At 39.5% G+C, this 20,795-nt stretch overlaps 1 protein-coding gene across 1 annotated transcript; it reads left to right on the top strand.

Annotated features, from left to right (window-relative positions):
• Positions 1-1,259: 1,259 nt before the first annotated feature.
• Positions 1,260-19,479, top strand: LOC119910839. The gene is made up of 29 exons (XM_038729634.1): positions 1,260-1,372; positions 2,949-3,104; positions 3,918-4,132; positions 4,216-4,301; positions 4,409-4,536; positions 4,761-4,886; positions 5,068-5,258; positions 5,348-5,439; positions 5,994-6,124; positions 8,571-8,695; positions 8,880-9,006; positions 10,317-10,529; positions 10,660-10,830; positions 11,181-11,327; positions 11,903-11,952; positions 12,056-12,188; positions 12,368-12,450; positions 13,275-13,401; positions 13,666-13,856; positions 14,475-14,565; positions 14,705-14,825; positions 14,954-15,135; positions 15,342-15,497; positions 15,590-15,723; positions 15,817-15,950; positions 16,048-16,142; positions 17,430-17,667; positions 18,713-18,754; positions 18,922-19,479. The coding sequence occupies exons 2-29, from the start codon at positions 3,021-3,023 to the stop codon at positions 19,023-19,025; spliced, it is 3,717 nt and encodes a 1,238-aa protein (XP_038585562.1). The 5' UTR covers positions 1,260-1,372; positions 2,949-3,020; the 3' UTR covers positions 19,026-19,479.
• Positions 19,480-20,795: the final 1,316 nt, after the last annotated feature.

The raw sequence follows: 20,795 nt of genomic DNA, 5'->3' as shown, positions 1-20,795 counted from the left end.
GTAGAGACTTGTTCTGGAATTTTCAGTCTTCTTACCACCATTGCATTTGTTCTCTGAATTCATTAATTACATCCAGCTCAAACATTAGTCACAAAACCAAAACCAAATTGAAAGTACTGTACCGTTTTGTTGTGCCACCACTGTTCTTTTAATCCATTATGGGTCTTATTATCATGATCTGGATTATTTTTTATGTGTTTGAAATGCAAACAGGAATGTATAAAGGTGATATCCATATGTAAACTTTGCCTCTTTTTCAAGTTTTTGGTAACCCGATTGGCAGAGTATTCATGAGCGAATGTTTGCATGTGGATCTATGAGAATATGTTGTCAAGCCTATAGAGGCCATTACTTGGGTTCACAAGGTTACAAAGAGTAATGGTTGTCTATATAACTGTAAAAAATGAGAAAGATTTGATTAAAATTGTTAAATATGTTTTTTGTCTTTTATATCTCTCTTAGGTGACAATACTAGACTATCTTTCATCAAGACAAAAAGCTGAATTTCTCCTTGAACCAAACAACTTGTCCAATGAAACCCTTGTGAGACTTGTGTTTACAGAACTTACTGCTCTCTCAACAAGTGTGGAAGACCTTGACTCTTTCTTTGATAATTTTGTCAGAGGTGCTTCAGAGGTGAGTATTTTAATCACATTTAGCTTATGCCTTTTTCCACTAAAACAAAATCTCCTGACAAATTATTAATTTTTTTCTAGCAAAACCTGACAACCATTGACCCAAGAGTGCGTGACACCATTCTAAATCTGACATTGATGGCACTTGCACCAAAACTACCCATGTTAGGTGCTGAGGGAATCAAGTTATGGTTCCAGGTCTATCTACCTCTGTTCCTCCCAAGCATTGGTTCAAGCACATTTGAAGTTATTCCAAGAAATATCCGCTGTGACTCCTTTCAAGAAATGTGAGTGAAATCTCAATTTTCTTTTTGTCATATTGATCAGAAGGGAAGGGAATTAGAGAATGTAAAGATCCTCTTACATATTATGGTGAATGGAAAATTTTTTGTCTTCACAGTGTCAAGGGGTGCGACAATGTTTTCACTCAACTCTCCATGATGCAGACCCAACAGGTTTTCACGTTCATAATGGACTATCTAAGCAGATATTCCTCCTCCGGTAACTTAGTTAGCATAATAAAATAACATTGCATTTGCTACTACTTCTGTGCTGTGAGTGGCATAACATGTCTGGTATGCCATGTTCAATTTAACGACTCAGTTTTTATATTCCCAGGCGTCTCATGTGTTGAATCTGTAATTGAAGACAGACGTTGGCTAGAAGACAACTTTGGTCGGTTCCGTGTGCTTGCCTCGTACATAGATTTTGTGACACTGAACAACAATTTCAATGGAGTAAGTATTGCCTTTTCGTCCTTGTCCAGCCTAAACGATCTGAATCTAAAACACAAATAATTCCTACTTTCCTTGACCAAGGCCTTGACATAGATCTAGAATTGGTCTCTAAATCTTTGCCAGTCTGCACAGTCTCCAAAGAGGAGAATCCTCTGGAACCCCACAAATTGGAGACAGCTCCGAATTTCTTACATATTATACTCCAAGAATAACCAAAACACACAGCCAAAACAGTTAGCTTGTTGGTAAGTTGCAACCTGTTGGATGTCAATCACTTATGTGTGTGTGTGTGTGTGTATGCAGGGGTGTACTGGGACTGAAATTCAGCCCGGGACCTCTAGACGGACCGGCCTTTTATGCAAACTTTCTCCTCTTTCTGCTCCTCCTCTTCCTTCTCTCCCTGCCATTCAACATGGCTGGGGTCATCATCACCCTGTCTCTCTCCATCACCTCCACTGACCTTAACAGCTAATATAAATTCAAACATACAGAGATTACTTGCTTATAGAAGGATGTTGTCTTTGTGCGATAACACATTGCAAACTGTTGTTTATAATATGGGCTATATAAATATATATCCTAATATATGTCTGTACATAAATGCAAAAATAAAAAAAATCAGTATATAATAAATGCATTAGCCTCCTAATTATGCACCTGTCTCTGCCTGTGCAGGGTCCTGCTCACCTGCTACAGCAATCTTTCTGCCAAGAAGTCGGTGAATTTGGCACATTTAGTTACCTCTTAACATTTGGCACCACACATTTCTTTTCCCTCTTTCTCTCTTTTCACCACATTTACCATCTCTCTTGCACCTATCACACAACCCAGCGCTGAGTTCAGCCCCGACAAAACGTTTGGAGATTGAACGTGCCCCAGATGAAAAGTAAACTTTGATCTGCGCCGTTGAGCCAATCAAATTTCAGCAAAAACGAAGATCGGTCCAAGTTGAGAGGTATCGCTTGTATCCCCCCTATATATTGAAAGTATTGGTTTGGCCCAGTCTGTTAGACTCACAGGCAGCTTCGCTGCAGAAACTGAAAATAAAAACTTGTGACCCCCAGCCTGAAATGGACCGGCGGTTCAGGAACACTCCCAAACTCCACAATGACCAGTCTGCCCCTGTTTGTGTGTGTGTGTATGTGTGCGTGTGTGTGTGTGTGTGTGTGTGGACAGAAATTCTGCTGCAGTCAGAGTGCGTGTGTAAAGGGGGCAAGACAAGGACAAAATAAGGATAAACTAACCAAAGCTACATTCGATACAACTATTAAACACTAAATACTTGCAGTTCAGCTGCAACAATTACTTCAATCAGGTCTGCATAGTAACCTTTAGATTAAAAGGTGAAACGTACATTTACATTGCAGGTACATTAATTTGACCGGTAAACACACCATTATTCATGCTTTATCCATAAGGACATCACTTTCCTTTGTTCCTTCAAGGCAAATGTATTTTTACACAGTGAGTGCAAATACTAAGTCAGCTAATTAGGTGTCTGTATAACATGTGAGGTTCATTACTCACCTACGAGTTCCACTGTTGCTGAGTCCTTACTGAAATCCTGTACTTCTAGGTGGAGGTTGCAGATCTTCTCACTCTCACTCAGCTTGCCCAGCTCGCAGCAACTCCCTCACAGCTAAAGACAATGCAAGATGTGACAAAAATCATGACAGTCATCAACCCTGTTGACTTTGGTGCTTTCTTTGACATAGTGTCACCGGCCATTAAGGTAAACATTTACAAAGCTGACCCTCTTTTTTGCTCAGTAATAGTCAACATTGTTATTATACAAACTATCAATACAATTTGAAAAAAAAAAAAATCTGTGTCATCTAGTGGTTGTATCAAGAAAGACTGTATTTTCACCAGGATTGTTAAATTTTTTCAGACACATGCCATCAGAATAATTTGAAAGCAGAACCTAATGGTCAAGTGTGTGGTCCTGTTAAATTGAATTTCAATTAAATTTTATTTATATAGCGCCCATTCATAACAAAAGTTATCTCATTGCACTTTTCATATAGAGCATAAAGCTTTGGCTCCCATTCTACTTTTGAAGGACCATAAGTAACCCTGCATTCTTGGAGTGCAGTGCTCTAGCATAATAAGTACTATGAGCGCTTTAAGATATGATAGGATAAGATAAGATAAGATCAGCCTTTATTTGTCTCACAGGTCAGAAATTTCACATATTACAGCAGCAATGGAGCCTGACCTGTAATACGGCCCAGGTTAAAAATACTGAAAACACTGTCTTGGCTTGTAACCTAGTGAGCCTGCTCGACTCTCAGTCAAACAGGCACAATGGCTCACCTTCCAAAGGCTTAAAGCCAAATGGTAATTTCTTGATGCATCCATAAAAATGGATGCATTTTGTATTTTCAGTTGTTTTTTAAAAGCAACAAAGGAACACATATTTTACTTTTTAAATAAAATGAAATATCTGACCAATAAATGGTAACATTAACATAACATAACTGTTTTACGTTCATGTAAACCATTTAGTTCAAACTCTTATTAATACTAAGTAAAATTCCCCTAGATCCACCCAACCAACTACACAGAGGAGGTGAAATCTGCCTTCCTCCAGGAAGTATTTGACAGAGAGAATCTGTCCTCTTTAGCCATCAATGACACAGAGTTCCTGCTGTGGCTCAGGGTTCGGCTGAGCCCTCTCCTGGTAAACCTCTCTCCACGCCTGGTCACACCTTTATTTGACATCGTGGAGAACAGAAGTTGTAACAGCAGCCAAGAGACGTAAGAGTTTCTGCGGGGGTGTTCATGATCATTGTGATAGAATGTATTCTTAATGGCTTAGACTTTTATTTATCTGACTTTAGGATTAGATTGTTGGACACGCTGCATGTGACACTCACCAACAACACCCAAAGGGAGATCTACAGAAGGATCCTCCTGTTCCTCCAAGGTTAATACAAGAGATAATTTTACAAAGCGGACAATAAAAATAATGAGGATGCACATCTATGACAAAAGAGAATTTGTTGTGAAGTGATTAATTTGTGTTTAAAACAGGTCCAACGCCCCTGAAGTGTTACAGAGGTGGAAGCTTCTATATCTATCTAAGAAACACTTTCCTCAGCTTTGGCTTCCCAGATTTGTCCATGTTCAAGTCTCTTCTGCCACAGACACGCAAGTCAGAGGTAACACATAACAATACAGACTTTTTTTTTAAAACGTGGAGGATGAAATACAGACATCGACTTTTCACAGGAGGATTAATATAGTATCACTTAATTTATAAGTTACCACCTGGCAATAGCTGTAATGCAAATGACCACGGATGTAGAGCATCATATCAAAATGCTCCTCCGTATACTACAACTTTTTTAACTGCATCTGAAACTGTCTTTTTTTCCCCTTTCAGCTCCTAAGTACCATCAGCACCACAGAGCTGTTTCAGTTCCTTAGTCAACCCGATGTGATTAGTAACGACTCTGACATCTGTGTCATCTTCGACAACTACAACAACACTCCTGCCTTCCTAGAAACTGTATGTCCCTCTTCTGAATGCTGCTATGTAACGTACATTATTACTGATGAGACATGTCACTTTTACATGTTGATATTTGTTTCACTGTATACATTATATGTAAACAATACATCAAATGATCATCAGCCTAAAATGTCACCAGTCTCTCATTAAACATGCAAATACACATGTGTGCCATCAGGAGGATGTTCCAGATAATGTGAAAATGGTGACGCTCCCCTGTGTTTGGCACTTGGCACTGAGCAGCAACAGCAGATCTGAAGTTAACTCCTGGTTTGACGTACGATTGAGGAACTATCTTAGATTCCTCAGCAAAAGCCTCATCAGCTTCAACGAAGTGCAGAATGCTTCATGTCTCGCCCTGCAGAAACTGTAAGTGTCTTTTTCATAGTGTCAGAACGCTCCAGGCTACCATGATGGATTACATGATACACAATGTTGTGTTGTTTTTCTTCCGATAGAATCTATGTAATGGGAAATAACTTTACGTACAACTGCGCTGAGTTTGGACGGGGTGATGTATACACCACCATCAGGACTTACTTGACAACTGGTAAGATGCATTTTTAAATGCATAAAGATGGATTCGTAATACAAGCAATTCAAAGAATTACATTTTTACTAACCCAGTCCTCATGTTTTATAGAAAAGAATCTAATATTGAGTCCATCTAGGTGGAGTGCACATAGTTGCAATTATATAATGTTTTCAACCAGGGTTTTTTTTTGGGAAAATGCTATCGTTTTGTCATTTAGTGTAAGTGGGGAATTGTCCACACCCACCTGTACAAAATAATTTGTGCAAATAGTGTGATTCTACCATATCATTGTATTGTAACTTTGACCACTAAGACGACTGGATTTTTTAAACGGAATTCCTGTTTAGTGCAGCTTTAAATTTTGTAAAACAAACTTTCCATCACAAATGAGTCAGCATGCAAGTACAGCAGAGTCGCTAGCATGGCTAAAGACTCTTAGTTTTGTTTCAGTGTCAGCTTCACAGGTCTTTAAATGTTTGAACCATCATAAATCATATAAAGATAAAAACTGATTGTTATTATATTAGGTTATTTGTTCACACGGTTCTGGCTTTTCCCTGTTTCCACAGGCTCTGAAGTCAGATGCTACAATGCCAGTGATTCAGAACTCAGTTCCACCGCCTGGTTTGTCAATTACATCGGCAATTTTGTGACATTTATCACTCTGGATGATCTCATCACCTTTCTCTCCACAAGTCAAGTATGTCCTCATATTGGTTATATAATTTATTAGTTCACGGTATGCCTACAGGAAAAGCCCATTCTTCCAACACCATTGGTCTCACACTGCCGCAACCTGTCTCCCGCTCACTTTGCCTGAGTGGTAGCTTCTGCTCTACCTTCCCTCAACACATTTTCCTCACTTGAGGTCAATGATGCCACACAATCTCTGTGCTCTACGCTAAGCTCGTGCCTGGATAGCCTGTGTCCTCTATCCACCAAGCCTGCTCGCCCAAACCAGTCCCACCCGTGGCTAACTGATACCATCCGTGTGCTCCGTACTGATCTCAGAGCGGCTGAAAGAAAATGGCAAAAAACAAAAGACCCCGCCGACCTTAAGGGCTACCAATTGCTCCTATCCTCCTTCTCAACAAGCATCAGTGATGCCAAAACTGCGTTCTGTAATAACAGAATTAGCAGTGCCACTGCCTCAGGGAAATTATTTTCCACTTTTAAAGCGCTACTAAATCCACCTTCACTACCCACAAACTTGTCTGCTGATACTACTCTGCTTTGCTACCTTCTTCACAGGCGAAGTGGTGGCTATAACTAGCCAATTCTCTGAAACATTCAAACTCAACCATTGTATCAGTCCTACTACATCTTTTCCTCTGCCCTCCCAGGTCAGTGGTTCTTCACTCTCCTTGTTTACTCCTCTCACAGAGAGCGAAGTATCAGAACTCTTTACCTGTAGCCGTCCAACTACATGCCCACTGGACCCGATTCCTACGAATCTCCTCCAAGCCATATCTCCTACCGTGGTCCCGACAATCTCTCATGTGATAAATACTTCTCTGGCTTCAGGAACCTTCCCGACCACTTTCAAAAGGGCCCGGGTTACACCCTTGCTCAAAAAGCCCTCACTTGACCCAACTCAAGTTGAGAACTATTGACCAGTTTCTCTTCTACCAGTTTTATCCAAAACTATTGAACGGGCAGTATTCAAACAGGTCTCAGAATTCCTCTCACGGAATGACCTCCTAGATCCATACCAGTCTGGTTTTAAGAGTGCCCACTCTACTGAAACGGCTCTTCTGTCTGTAACAGAAGCCCTAAGGTCAGCTAAAGCTGCAGCCCAATCCTCAGTTCTTATCAGCTGCCTTTGACACAGTCAACCACAGGATCCTGCTATCCGCTCTCTCAGCAATGGGCATCTCGAGTAAAGCACTCCTGTGGTTCGAATCCTACTTCTCGGGGCGTTCCTACAGTGTGGGGTGCCCCAAGGCTCAGTGCTAGGGCCCCTTCTCTTCTCAATTTACACCACCTCACTGGGGCCAATCATTCGCTCGCACGGCTTCTCTTACCACTGCTACGCAGACGATACGCAACTCTACCTATCCTTCCCGCAAGGCGATCCCACCGTCTCGGCGTGGATCACGGAGTGTCTCTCGGACATATCTGCATGGATGAAGGCTTGCCACCTTCAACTAAACCTCACTAAGACTGAACTCTTGGTCATTCCAGCCAAGCAATCTATCCACCATAACATCACACTACAAATTGACTCCTCAACCATCACTCCAACCAAGGTGGTGAGAAACTTGGGTGTCATGATTGATGACCAGCTGTCCTTTTCAGACCATGTTGCTGCTGTCTCTCGGTCATGCCGCTTTGCTCTATACAACATAAGGAAAATCATCACTAATGCTTGCATACAGAGTGACTACTGGGTCTGCACCCATCTACCTAAACTCCATAATACAAACTCACGTTCCTTCTCGGCCGCTACGCTCCTCCAACGAACGCCGCCTGGCTCTGCCATCACTTCACACAAAGCAATCCCAGTCCTGGCTATTCTCATCTGTGACTCCACGATGGTGGAACGAGCTACCACACGCCATCAGAGCAGGGGCATCCCTCTCTAACTTCAATAAACTCTTGAAAAGAGTCATCTCTTCCGAAAACACTTCCTCTTTTAACACCTCTAACTCCTAACCTCTAACATGCATGTCCTGTGCTCTTCTTCTTCTATCCCCTACAATGATCTTGTATTAATTGCACTTTTTTGTTTTGATTGCACTTTTTGTTAACTCTTCCTTCCTTCCCTAGGTAATTACCCAATTGATGTGATATGTACTATGAGCTCTTACTAGTACTTATTGCTGCTCTTACTAGTATGTATGTACTAGTATGTCAGTTGTAGATCTGTATTTGATGCTCTGTTGATGCTTGTATGTTGTTCCTCAAATGTAAGTCGCTTTGGATAAAAGCGTCTGCCAAATGAGTAAATGTAAATGTAAATTTAAACTTGAACAAAATATAGAAGTTGTTAATTTAATTAGAATAGCCATAGCTTTCCCAATTGTAATGTAGTTTTGTTTAAATCTATTTTCATTTCATTATTAGTTTATTTCAGTTAAGCCTGACAAAACCAAAGATATAATTAAATAATTTATGAAACCCTCTTTGTCTCTATATTTTTAAAGAGTGAAGTGTTTTTGGTGGACCAAGCCAACCTGGAGCTCTTTAACAACATCGCAATCCCGGCAAATGTAACCAACTACTACATCTCACGGCTTTTTGCATTCAACCCAACCTTCAGCCCTTTACAGTGAGTGTGATTTGACACATTTGATTAAAAATTTACTTGTGCTATGTATATCATACATATTATTTAGTGGATGAATGTTAGTAATTCTGTACATTAAAATATAAAATGTTTTTTTATTGATTTTATATTTAGATTTTATATATTTATATATTTGAAGTTGAAAAAAATGACGCTTTTCATCTAGTCTTCCAGGCCTTTTGCTGTGCTCCCCTGATGTCCCAAGTTCAGCATATTCTTCTATGAATGAAGCTGATACCCTCCTCATCTTGGATAAGCTGAATAAATTATGCAATGGAACAGAGGACACTGAGGTATGACAGCTTCAGTAGTTTGTGGCTTTTCTTATGGATAAAACACTAAAACAATACATTGCACATATCACAGAGTTAGACAGTTTTAACCTCTGTCCTAAAGTTTTTAAATATTTTTGAAAAGAAGATTTTATTCCATATCTTTAATCCTTTTGATCAGTTCAGTACAGAGTTTCAGTTCATTGTTGCTGTTGACAGTTTCTGTGTAGTTTGTGACAGGCTGGGTTTAAAATTTGAAGCTATATGAAGTTTTCAGTTTTGAAATACATGGTCTGCTGAGTCAGCTTTACAGTGTCTGAGTGGTTAGTGTTGGAGCCCTCAGTTAAGTAAGAATGAGATGCGTGTGTTAGCACTATGATGGAATGACAACCTGTCCAGGGTTTTCCCATCTTTCACCCAGTGTACTGTAGAATCCGATCCAGGCTGTCATGATCCTGAATAGGAATAGAATTAGCTGTTAATAGGTGATGAGAATGGATCAGTTAAAGATTTGCAATGTTGAAAAGGCCTGTGTGTATGTAAAATAAACTGATTACACGTTAGTGTACTTATAGTGCTTGTAATTCTGATCCTTTTCGATGTGCCAACAAACAGATGCTCTGTGAATCTGCTCAACTCTGTAGATAGTGGAGCATGTCTCTCTGTCTCTCTTCTCTCTTTGTCATAGCTCCTTTTTATGAGTTGCAGTGTGGGTACATGCTAGCAGTTTATATGGGTGCATCAGTAAGGTTTTTTTGTTGTACACAGAAATAGCCGGAAACTGATAATTGTGCAGTATTATTTATTTATTGTTTATTTGTCTAGGGACAAGTACATAGCATGGACTAGTGCCACATACCACAGCATTTATAGCTAGTTTGAAATGCCCAACTGTAGAAAATAGCACAAAACGTACAACAAAATATACAGCACAAAACACAATGACAGAACAAACTGACCATAAAACACATTTGCAAGCGCAAGATAATTAATGAATACAAGTGCACTGTCCAAAATTAAATTGCACAATTATATCATCATCTAAAGCAACTTGATTGATGTAGAACCTGCCCGTGACCAGGAATGTACACAGTAACTTAGCTGTGAAAAGATCATGCATAAAACAGTCTTTAACGAGTCTAAATGTTTGTAAGTTTGCCTTTGCAACCTTGCTCACCATTTTAATATGTTTCTCACGTGCTCACTCTTTCTCTGTGTCTTTCTGATAATGCTTTGAACATATTGTGCATGAATCTCATATCGTTAAAACAGTAACACTAATGTAAAATGTCCTCAGTTTTATTTTATCATAAGTGTGTTTTATTCCATAGGTATTTGCAACTCTGGGATCCAACATCCAGACCATTACAGAAAAGACCTTTGTGACCCTGGGAAATGCCAGCTCAGGCCTGTCCCCTGGCCAGCTCACTTCAGTTGCCCCGTCAGTGCTGATTTCCGCTTTGTCCACCTTGAGCTCAGTCAGCAACTGGAGCCTGCAGCAGGCCACCATTATCATCAAAAGCATGACTTCCTCTGGCTTCCAGGTAAATTACTTACTATCCACTTAACAGGGTTGATAAAGACTATTGTTTAATTATGGTTGTATTAAATATAAAATGACCCTCAAGTACATTATGCCACTTTAGCTTTGATAAATGCGCATGTGTTAAACAGATCAACAGCAGAGTCTCCCTGCAATCACTTGGCACACTTGTTGCTGGAGTTCCTTCAGAGACAATGAAAAAAATCCCAGCTTCTGAGCTACTCAACATCTCCACGAGCAGCACCTTTATTTCTAACATGCTGGCAGCCCCAACAGTCCTCCAACAGATCTTCGTCAACAAGGTACAAATTTAACTTTAACCACAACATTGTAGCCATGATTCTCAAGTCGGGGCTCATTTATTTTATTTCTTTGTAGTTAAAAATGTTAATACAGCCTTAAATCTCTATTTACTACAGGTGAACTGTGAGCTGTGATTTCAGTTGTTGAGTTAGTGCATTAATGAATTCCATTACATACATTGCTAGACTTTCAAAAAGCACATTGGCCAGATTTATTATAACGTGCTATATGCCAGGTTGATATAAATGTATGTAAAGGCAGAAAATAACATTCAAGAACCCCAAAACCTAATATGTGTTTTGTGCGTAGTCACTTAAAGGAATTTTGAGAGGATCTCTGATCTTTTTAGATCATTTCTGTGGACGCAAGCCCAGCCCATGTGATATTGAAAGTCCCCGATGCCATGGCAACTAAGATCCCACTGTACAAGCTGATATTCTCTGAGGAGACTGTGAACATCAATGTGATGAACAGAAAGACATGGACGCAAGATCAGGTCAGTATGTGGTTATACACAAAGAACAGAGTTAAAATAGTTGATGCTTTATATATTCAAACTGAAGTCACAGACATTCTATCACAGTATTATAAATTATGTTTATTCAGTGGTTTCCCAAGATGTGAGATCTTTTCAAGACATAAAAGCAACATTTACTGACTCTCATGTCATTAATGTTTGCCACAAACATAATGACATGAGATTCAAATCCGATATAATAATACTTTATTGCACATGTAAATAATTTCATATTTATTTTAGAAATCTTCATATTTATATAGGGTTATTTTTATTGTTGTTGCATAGTGTGACTCCTCTTTGACATAAAGTAAAATTCTTTTAGTATTATCAGGTGATTACAAGACTAAGGATAATTATCAACAGCCCATAGGCCCCCTGTTACATTTATATTCAGCTAGAGGGGAGTGAAAATAACCTTAAAAGTTGTTCAAAAACACGCAGCCAAAGTCTCACCTGTCTGAAAGATGCTGAAATAGGTGGACTAAAATCACTTGAAATTTTCCAAACACAAGTTTCAGTTTTAGCTCACATTGCTCTGTCTGTTCTTCTAGGCTGCAATGTTATTTGGGACACTGAGTAACACAAACTTTGACACAGAGCAGTAAGTAAACAAGTCTCATAACAAATTTTAATAAATTTATTTATTAAAATAAGATTCATCATGGGCTATTAACTTTCTTTGTGTTTTTCATTGTCTCCTGCAGGCTTTCTCCCTCTTTGCTGCAAGGCTTCACCTGCACGTCAGTACAGAATATGACAACCACCAGGATCCAAGAGCTGATCTATGCCTGTAGGCCAAGGACAGGCAGGGCCAAGGTGGCGCTGAAGGAATCACAGGTAAATTCAAATGAAACCTACCTGAAACTAAACTTAACTGAAAAACATCACTATACTATTTATCTTATGGTGATAATCAAGATAAGTTGGATGTATTATACCAGAGTCATTAATTGTTTTGGACTACTAACTTGTATAACAATTAGTATTATTCTGTGCCTTTGCATAATTTTCTACAGCTGACTTGCATGTACAACCTACTCAATGGAAAACTGTCCCAGAACTTCACAGATTATCCCTCAGGCATGCTTCTCTACTTAAAGTAAGTCTATCTCCAAGCATTTTATTTTACTGACCTCATTGTGTGTCACTGGTTTAAAACAGTATACATTGGCTTATTGATTTGATTTTTTACCATATTTAAGTAGGTAAGACCCGTTGAAATCAGTAATCTCTTTTACCAGGGGCTACCTGGCCAAGACAGCAGCATGAAAACAGTTACAGACAACAACAATAACCTTAAGAAACATATATGATTGACACATTTATGTGTCAATAATTAAAGCAACATTATGTAAGATTTGTTTTTTTGTACGTTTTGGCGCCCCTACCATGTAACTCACCACTGTTATAAATTACAGCTGTACACATACATCTGTTATGATGACATTATTTAGGATTAAAAAGTAGCAAGTCCACAACTTATACGAAACCAGCCAAAGATCAAGCAAGCGCTTCAACACAAGACATAAAAAGCCAGTCCAGTAGCAAGAGGGCCAGCTGGGCATCTGTCCTGCATCCTTTCAGCTCTTTTAGGTCATGCCAACGAGTTAAAGCCAGACTTGAACCGATTGCAAGTCAGTGTACCATCAAAATCCATCATGATTTTGGAGCTGGTATTTTAAGATAAAATACTACATAATGTTGCTTTAAACTAAATTCAAAAAACCTACCCACAGTGACAAGTACCAACAGAGTTATTCATCATTGCACTTAAGAGATTTAAAATTCTACTAAATATCTTAGTTTCTTAAGTTCTTTTTAAGGTCATGTGAGGGGAGCAGATCCCATAAAAGCTTTCTGTGCAATCAAGGTACAAATTTGTGATTTACCCAATTTCCACATCTTTATGTCTATTTATTACAGCAACAAAGATGTCAACGGAGCCAACTGCAGGTCATACTTTTCCGCATTGGGTGCTGCAGACTTCTCTGTGACGTCCAGCGTTTTGAACAAGGACTCACTGCTATTCAGTAAAGCCAGGACATGTTTGGTGAGTGCCATTAAATTAAGGCTTGCTATGGGTTTGCTAAGGGAAATAGGAAACATACATATAACTCTTATTGCAAAAACAAAAAACATGAAATGCAACTTCAATCACCATTGTATGGCATCTGTGAAAAAATATGTACATGTATATTTATATACATCCATATATGCAAAAGTTGCACATTATTACTGTAAACAGTATAAGTAAACACAATTCAAGGATTTGTGGTACAATTTTAAAGTAAATACTGTGTTTTTCACTGTCTAGGGTATAAGTGGTGTGAATCTGAACAGAGACGATGTGGAGGTGCTGGGCAACTTGGCCTGCACTCTGGACAGCTCTGACATCCAGAACGCTGATCCTCTCATCCTGGAAAAACTCAAAGCCTGTAAGAACTTCTCTGACAGTCAGGTGGCTGCCATGGAGAGACTGCTGCTGTCTGGGAAAACTCAATACGGGTACAAGAATTAAATCAAATTAAGAGACATTACAACTGCAGTTTAAAGGATAAGGCGGGCAATATTCTAGATTGTTCTTATTTTCTACAAATCCAATAAAAAGACCACAACCAGCAATAGAGCTCTACACAGTTCCGCTGGGTGATATGTTCATTCATTACCACACTCTGTACACACACTGTAATTTAGTTTGACTCAATCTCACATACGCAGTCTTTAATACATACTACATTTCTGACTCACTACCAAATGCTAAATAAAACTGCCCAACAAATGCATTTTTCTACTGTTTGAATAGCTTTTGTTAAAAATGAGTGTCCAGCTGTTTTACAAGTTTCACAGACAGGATAGGGGAGTGGGACACTAATGAGAGACAGAGAAACACAGCATTTATTAGCACGATTTGTTAGCAATAAAAAAAACAAAGAATAACATCAGCCTTATACTTTAACTGTGCTAAATATAACATTATATATTGACAAATTATGACCTTTATTTAGAGGCATTTTTATATACTAGATCTTTAACCGCCATGCAACAAATTTTGCATCCTATACCACCAAATAGGTAGCAAGGTAACACGCCAGACTGTATGAATATATCATCTTCTGTTTTCAGGAAAGTCACCACCTGGAACATGCAAACACTGGAAAACCTTGGTATCTTACCGCTATATTTCACAAGAAATATCTGGGACAATTTCCAAACGGTATGTGTTTTGTTTTTATTGTTTCTTGATAATCTCCAATAATATTCATTTAATTTCATGGTATTAAAGTACCTTGTAAGAGACACCTCATATCCATTTCCAACTTGTTAAAAAGCATTTGTTGTAATGTTTTTCACAGACAACAAAGAAAATGTTCCTTAAGACATTTATGCCTCAACTGAGGCAAACAAATACAGAGAAGAGTAAGCTCAAAATGCTGTTTCAACAGATCAGCGCTCTCAAACTAATACGAGCAGCAGGTAAAGAGGAACAAGGCAGCAGGGCCTAGCATGTTTTTTAAGTAGCAGCTTATAGAGTACAATGTTTTTGTGTGTGTTTAATAGAATGACATAATGATATTTTCTTTCATTGGCCAATTACTCTCAAGGCTGCTTTGAGGGCAACATCACCCAGGTGACAATAAGTGACCCTTCCTTCCCCTTCGGCTACGCCCAGACGCAATTTGACCTCTGCCTGGACATCCCCGTTCTGAAGGACAACCTCAACTCTATCTGTGAGAAAGTGGATGACACTGACTTTCAGAAAATTATTCTGAAGAAACTCAATCAGGTAACATCTCTTGAGACATATTTATTGGATTACATGGTTGTTTTGAGTTGTTATGTGTTTATGTGTTATTATGGGACTACAGTCATCATGCCATGTCACACTGGCAAAAGTGTTTCATGAGGAAATGATGTTGGGATAATTTTACATGGATTACAGTATATTTCAACACATTACCATGTGGTACTCCACATTCTCTTTTCTACCAGGCATTCCCATCTGGTGTTTCTGAAGAGAAAGTTCAGGTGCTTGGTTCAGTGTCTCGTGCGGCGTCACTTGATGACATTGCCAAGTGGAGCATCACCAAAATTGACACCCTTGCAGCACTCATGAAAGCTAATGATGGACCATGGGAGGCAGCACAGGTACAATGCAGAAGGATCCTCAAAACTACAAAATGTCAGAAAGATAATCATTCCTTTTGCTCACTTAAGGTGTTTTCTTTAATGTCATTTAGAGCAAAGCTATTATCACCATGTATCTGAATACTTCTGGGAACTCCCTGGGCAGCATTGAACTCAACAGTATTGACTCCAACCTGTGCTCATTAGACACCAGTACTCTGAAGACGATCACCCCAGACAGTATCAGGTAGGTGGGAGCTGAAAGATGCCTAAACATGGTCACTGTGAGTGATTATAAAGACTTGACACTATATGTTACTTTCTTCTTGCACCCTGTCAGAAATGCCAAACCTCTGAATGTGGCATCATGTTCATCTGAGCAGAAGAGAGTCCTGTATGAGATCAGCAACACTTCCTTCAGCTCACAACGTGCCGATGCCAGTGCCTATTACAATTTAATTATGCCCTATCTAGGTAAGAATTCAGTATATGTTACCTGTCTTTCCAGCTGTTTCTTTATCTGTCATGAACACTCCCCACAAATTGCCTGTTTTTCTTTCTATTCTGATAGGTGGGGCACCTCTGTCAGATGTAGTAGCACTGTCAACCCAGAACATCAACATGGACATAGCCACTTTCCAGAGATTGGATCCAAACGTGATCGCTGTAAGGATTTTTATTAAAGAGTTGTGAACATAGAGGGTTGTGGACATGTACCATCTATTGTTATTTTATTGCAAATATACTACAACTTAGCTGAGGTAATTAATTTGACTTGTTAACACTGTAACGGATTTGGGAGAGTCTAAGGGTAAGAACACAATTATTGAATCGAAGGATGATAATAAAGAAAATATGCATATTTCTTTCTTGCCGGGAGTTGGTTAAGATGGTTTATACCACCTTCAAAAAAGTTTAAGGCAATATGCAGCCAGCTGCTGATTAGCTTAGCTTAGTATAAAGACAGGAAGCGGGGGAAACAGCTTCCCCTAAGATAACCACCTCTAAAGTTCGCAAATTATCACGTTTTATATCCTTTGTTTAACCCGTATAAAAAATAAAACAAATGACAATACAAGGGGTTTAAATTGCTGTTCCTACCTGTTTGCACCTTTCAGTTATCCGGCTGTTGGCTGTAGCCTTACAGATATGACACTGATATTGATCTTCTCATCCATTGCATTACTGGTTGGGAGGAGCACACACCCATCACTGGCAGTTGTTTAATGTCCTTCTTCTGAGATTGATTCAAGAATAAGAGTTTTTCATTTTTATTAGGATGAGCCAGTTTAGTTATGTCAGAAATCTTAAATCTTGGCTTCTGCAGTTAGGTCTTTGTCAACCACAGGAAGATGATGAGTTTAGGGCTGCAACTAACGATTGTTTTCACTGTCAATTAATCTGCTGATAATTGTGTTGTCCATATATATTTGAGATATATAATTTCAGGAAAAAGAGTAAGTTTCCCAAGCCCAAGATAACGTCCTCAAACAATCTTGTTTTGTCCATAACCCAAAGATATTCAGTTTACTGAAAATATTCACATTTAAGAAGCTGGAATAAGAGAATTCTTAAAAAATTACTCAAACCAATTAAGTGATTTTCAAAATAGTCAGTACTTTAATTTAATAGTTGTGATACCCTGTAATTTGTCCTACTTTCAATTTAACACAGTATACTTTATATACTAGCAGATTGCAAAAAAAGTTACAAAATGTAGTATGTTCTTATTGGGCCAAGTATGCCAACCCTAACAGAAGTCTGACAAGCTGTCATTTGCAGTGGTTAAATATTATAGCCATTTCTAAATTTGATTAAAATGTTATGACAATGGTGTCTCAAAAATACATGAATCAACTATCTTTTAAATCTATTATATTTTCATTGAAGCTAAGTGTCCAGTATGTAAAAAAACTTCCTCAGCCTCTTCATTGTTTTATTTGAAATGTGCAGGGTTTGACAGTGACTAATGTGCAAGGCCTGATGGGTAACCAGCTGCGAGATCTGAAGCTGTTTGAGAATGATACTGTGATTCAGACCTGGGTGAACATGCAGCTGCAATCAGAACTGGACAGACTGGGTCTGGGCCTGACCACCAACAGAACCGACCCAACCACTGCACCTCCCAGCTCCGAAAGCACCACAAACACTGCTGCATCAACTGCAAGCAGCACTGGTGCATCAACACAGGGTAAAAATATATATCTTTTGTGTGTATTGAGTGACAGTAGGTTTTATGTGCACACTTTGGCATACTGTATTTCTAGTAATAGGAACCTACTTGCATTATGTGGTGCAACTCTACAGCTAACTGATAAGTAATCACTGCAATGACAAAAAAAACAAGCTCTGCAACTTAACATCAAATCTTGTATCAAGTCGTGTCTTATGTTTGCTTTGAAGAAACAATTGAGACAGGTAAATCATCTAAGGTTAGGGCAAAAGATTCATTCTAATTGTATATCAGGATTATATACTGGCTTATGGAAAGTTAACAATAAGAACAACCAAAACATCCTGACCAAGTAAACTGGACTAAACACATAGTAATGAACTGTAACTCAGAAAGACCCACTAGCTTTCACTCTGAACAGAAAGTATCTCAGTTGTGCAGTGATAGCGTTAGGCTGAGTTAAACTAGGATCAAGGAGCACGGAGGCAAAGGTTAGAATCAAACACTGAGTTTTATTGAACAAAAGATGCTTTCAAGTGATCCAATGGACAGTGGTGGAGAGCGGACAGACAGGTAAGTAGCTGATCCCCAAAACAGTGAATTGATAGACAGCTCACAAACAGAAAATACTGGGAGGGAGGAAACAGCGGAGGGGGGAAAGCCAAACCGTGACAGATAGTTATCCAAGCAAGGTTAAAATCAATTGCAACTGGACTTGGTTGAAGATACTAGAAGACTAGTAGGGATCTCAGCTATTTAACCTCAAGGTGGCCCTGTATTTTTCAGCAACAAGAGGATGCAAATGCCCCACAGTTGATGTCAATGACAATGGGAATCTTTATGGCAACATCATGATTATACACTTTGTATTTATTTAGCATGGCTACCACAGCAGGCCAGTTCCCCACATGATTTAATATTTATTGTTTGTTGTCTGTACCAATTTAATTAGCAGCCAGTTAAAGATATGCAATAAAGTGGTTGTAGAGCAAATGAAGTAACCCTGTTGGGTGTTGACTGACTTTACAGTGCACCGTCTAACTAAATTTAATCTCATCCATAGGAACCACAAGTGCAATCGTGACTACAAAGACAACAGCACAAGGTGAGCAACTACAACTCATTTACAATACCAATTTACACACTGTACTTCCATGATGTAGAAATACTTAATTCTATACACAGGGGTACAAAATATTGTATTTTATCCATTTTCAACCATAAATGTAGTAACAGTCTAAGTAAATGTACGTTTTTGGCTTTGATTTCTAGCAAACACCACAAGTCGGGGAGCAGTGCTTGCAGAACACCCAACAGCCATATTCCTGGCTGCTCTGCTGACAACTTTGCTGCAAATACTACAACAACCAGCCTAAATATGAAATTAGCATCCTAATCAAATCCTAAATATGAAATTAGCATCCTAATCAATTAATAATCATCAGTTATAAATATTCAGTAATTATTCAATTATGTTTTAAGTAATAATTACAACTTGAGTGATTCGTTAATATAAATGTTAGTCTTATTTAATTATTGCTGAAGAAAATTCCTTCATTGCAACAGCATTTCTGCTTCTCTGCATGTTGTAAAATTGTTTTTGAGCAATCACAGGAATCAAAATAATATGTTTTAAGTGGTGATCTGGGATGTTACTCTACATTTACTGGGATTTTGTATTGTATACATATATCATAATAACATGTTCAATCATTATAAAAAGCTAAAAAAATAAAAGAGTACAAGAAAAATACATTCCTCAAATTTACTATTGTAAGAATTTACACTGTATTGCTTTTCCTTAAATTAATAAATGCAAATTGATACATATATGATGCTTGTTTTTTTTTTTTGTCTCTTGGAGCTCTGATTTTTATGGATTTTACCTACCTACCACAATCAAATCCAACAAAGTCTCCAAAGTAGCAAAGTATGCACTGAAAATGATAGACAGAAAGATTGTTCTACTTGTTAAGTCTGTTAATAAGGCAACACTTTCTTACTTTAGCTGTTTTTTTTTTATCCTGACTTTCATGTAGAAAATGAATTTGTGTGTATTTCATGTTGAATAAGCCCAAGAAAACGTCTCGGGTTACGTATGTAACCCTTGTCCCTTCGAGGGAACTCGAACTGCGTCGGTGACGACACTATGGGAACACCTCTGGGCGTGGCAGGGCTGAAACATGAATGAAACTACTCCAATCCTATTGGTGTGACGGCGTGACTGGAGGCGTATATAAGCACGCCGGCACAGAGGACACATTAGCCCTTTTCTATGAAGCAAGGCACTCCAGGCGGGGTGAGGTGTGGCAGACCGACGCAGTGTCTCGTTCCCCTTCTTGGGGAACAAGGGTTACATACGTAACCCGAGACGTTCCCCTTTGAGGGAACTCGAACTGCGTCGGTGACGACACTATGGGAACGAGAATACCCACTTAGGCCGCGCTGAAACCCCGCCTGCCCCCAGCGTGCAGAACCTGACGGCACGATTAGGAGGAGAGCGCATGGGTGCCGGGTGCAGAACGAAGGTCCAGACTGTAGAACCGGATGAAGGTGTGAAGGATGGCCCAGCCAGCCGCATCACACAAATCCTGGAGCGACGCCCCTGTGAGGAGGGCCCTAGAAGCCGCCATGCCTCGAGTAGAGTGCGCCCTTAAGGCCTTAGGTGAAGGTAACCCGCGCACCTGATAGGCCAGTGAAATAGTCTGAACCATCCAGTTGCTGATCGTGTGTTTGGAAGCGGGGAGCCCAGCCTTGGGGGACCTGAAACACACCAGCAACTGGTCTGCTTTCCTCCACCGGGAAGACCTCAGAGTGTAAATACTCAGTGCTCTGACAGGGCAGAGCAGATGAAGTCTCCCGTCCTTCGCCGTCACATGAGGTGGTGCCTGCAGCACCGTGGACCCTGCCAACCTGGATGGGACCTTAGGGACATAGCCAGGGGTGCAGGATGGCTCTGACCCTCCCCAGGGAAAACTCCAGGCATTGCGGAGACACCGAAAGTGCCTGGAGATCCCCCACCCACCTCAGAGAGGTGATAGTGATGAGAAAGGCCATCTTAAGGGTCAGGTGCTTGGCCTCAGCCGACTCCAGGGGTTCGAAGGGGGTAACTGGGTCCACCGCTCGTTCTCTGCACCAGGTGGCAA

Source organism: Micropterus salmoides, unplaced genomic scaffold (assembly GCF_014851395.1).
Source record: "Micropterus salmoides isolate LMB-PRFRI ecotype aquatic unplaced genomic scaffold, ASM1485139v1 Ms_hic_scaffold_19, whole genome shotgun sequence".
NCBI lineage: Eukaryota > Metazoa > Chordata > Actinopteri > Centrarchiformes > Centrarchidae > Micropterus > Micropterus salmoides.
This window is presented reverse-complemented; position numbering and strand designations above follow the sequence as displayed.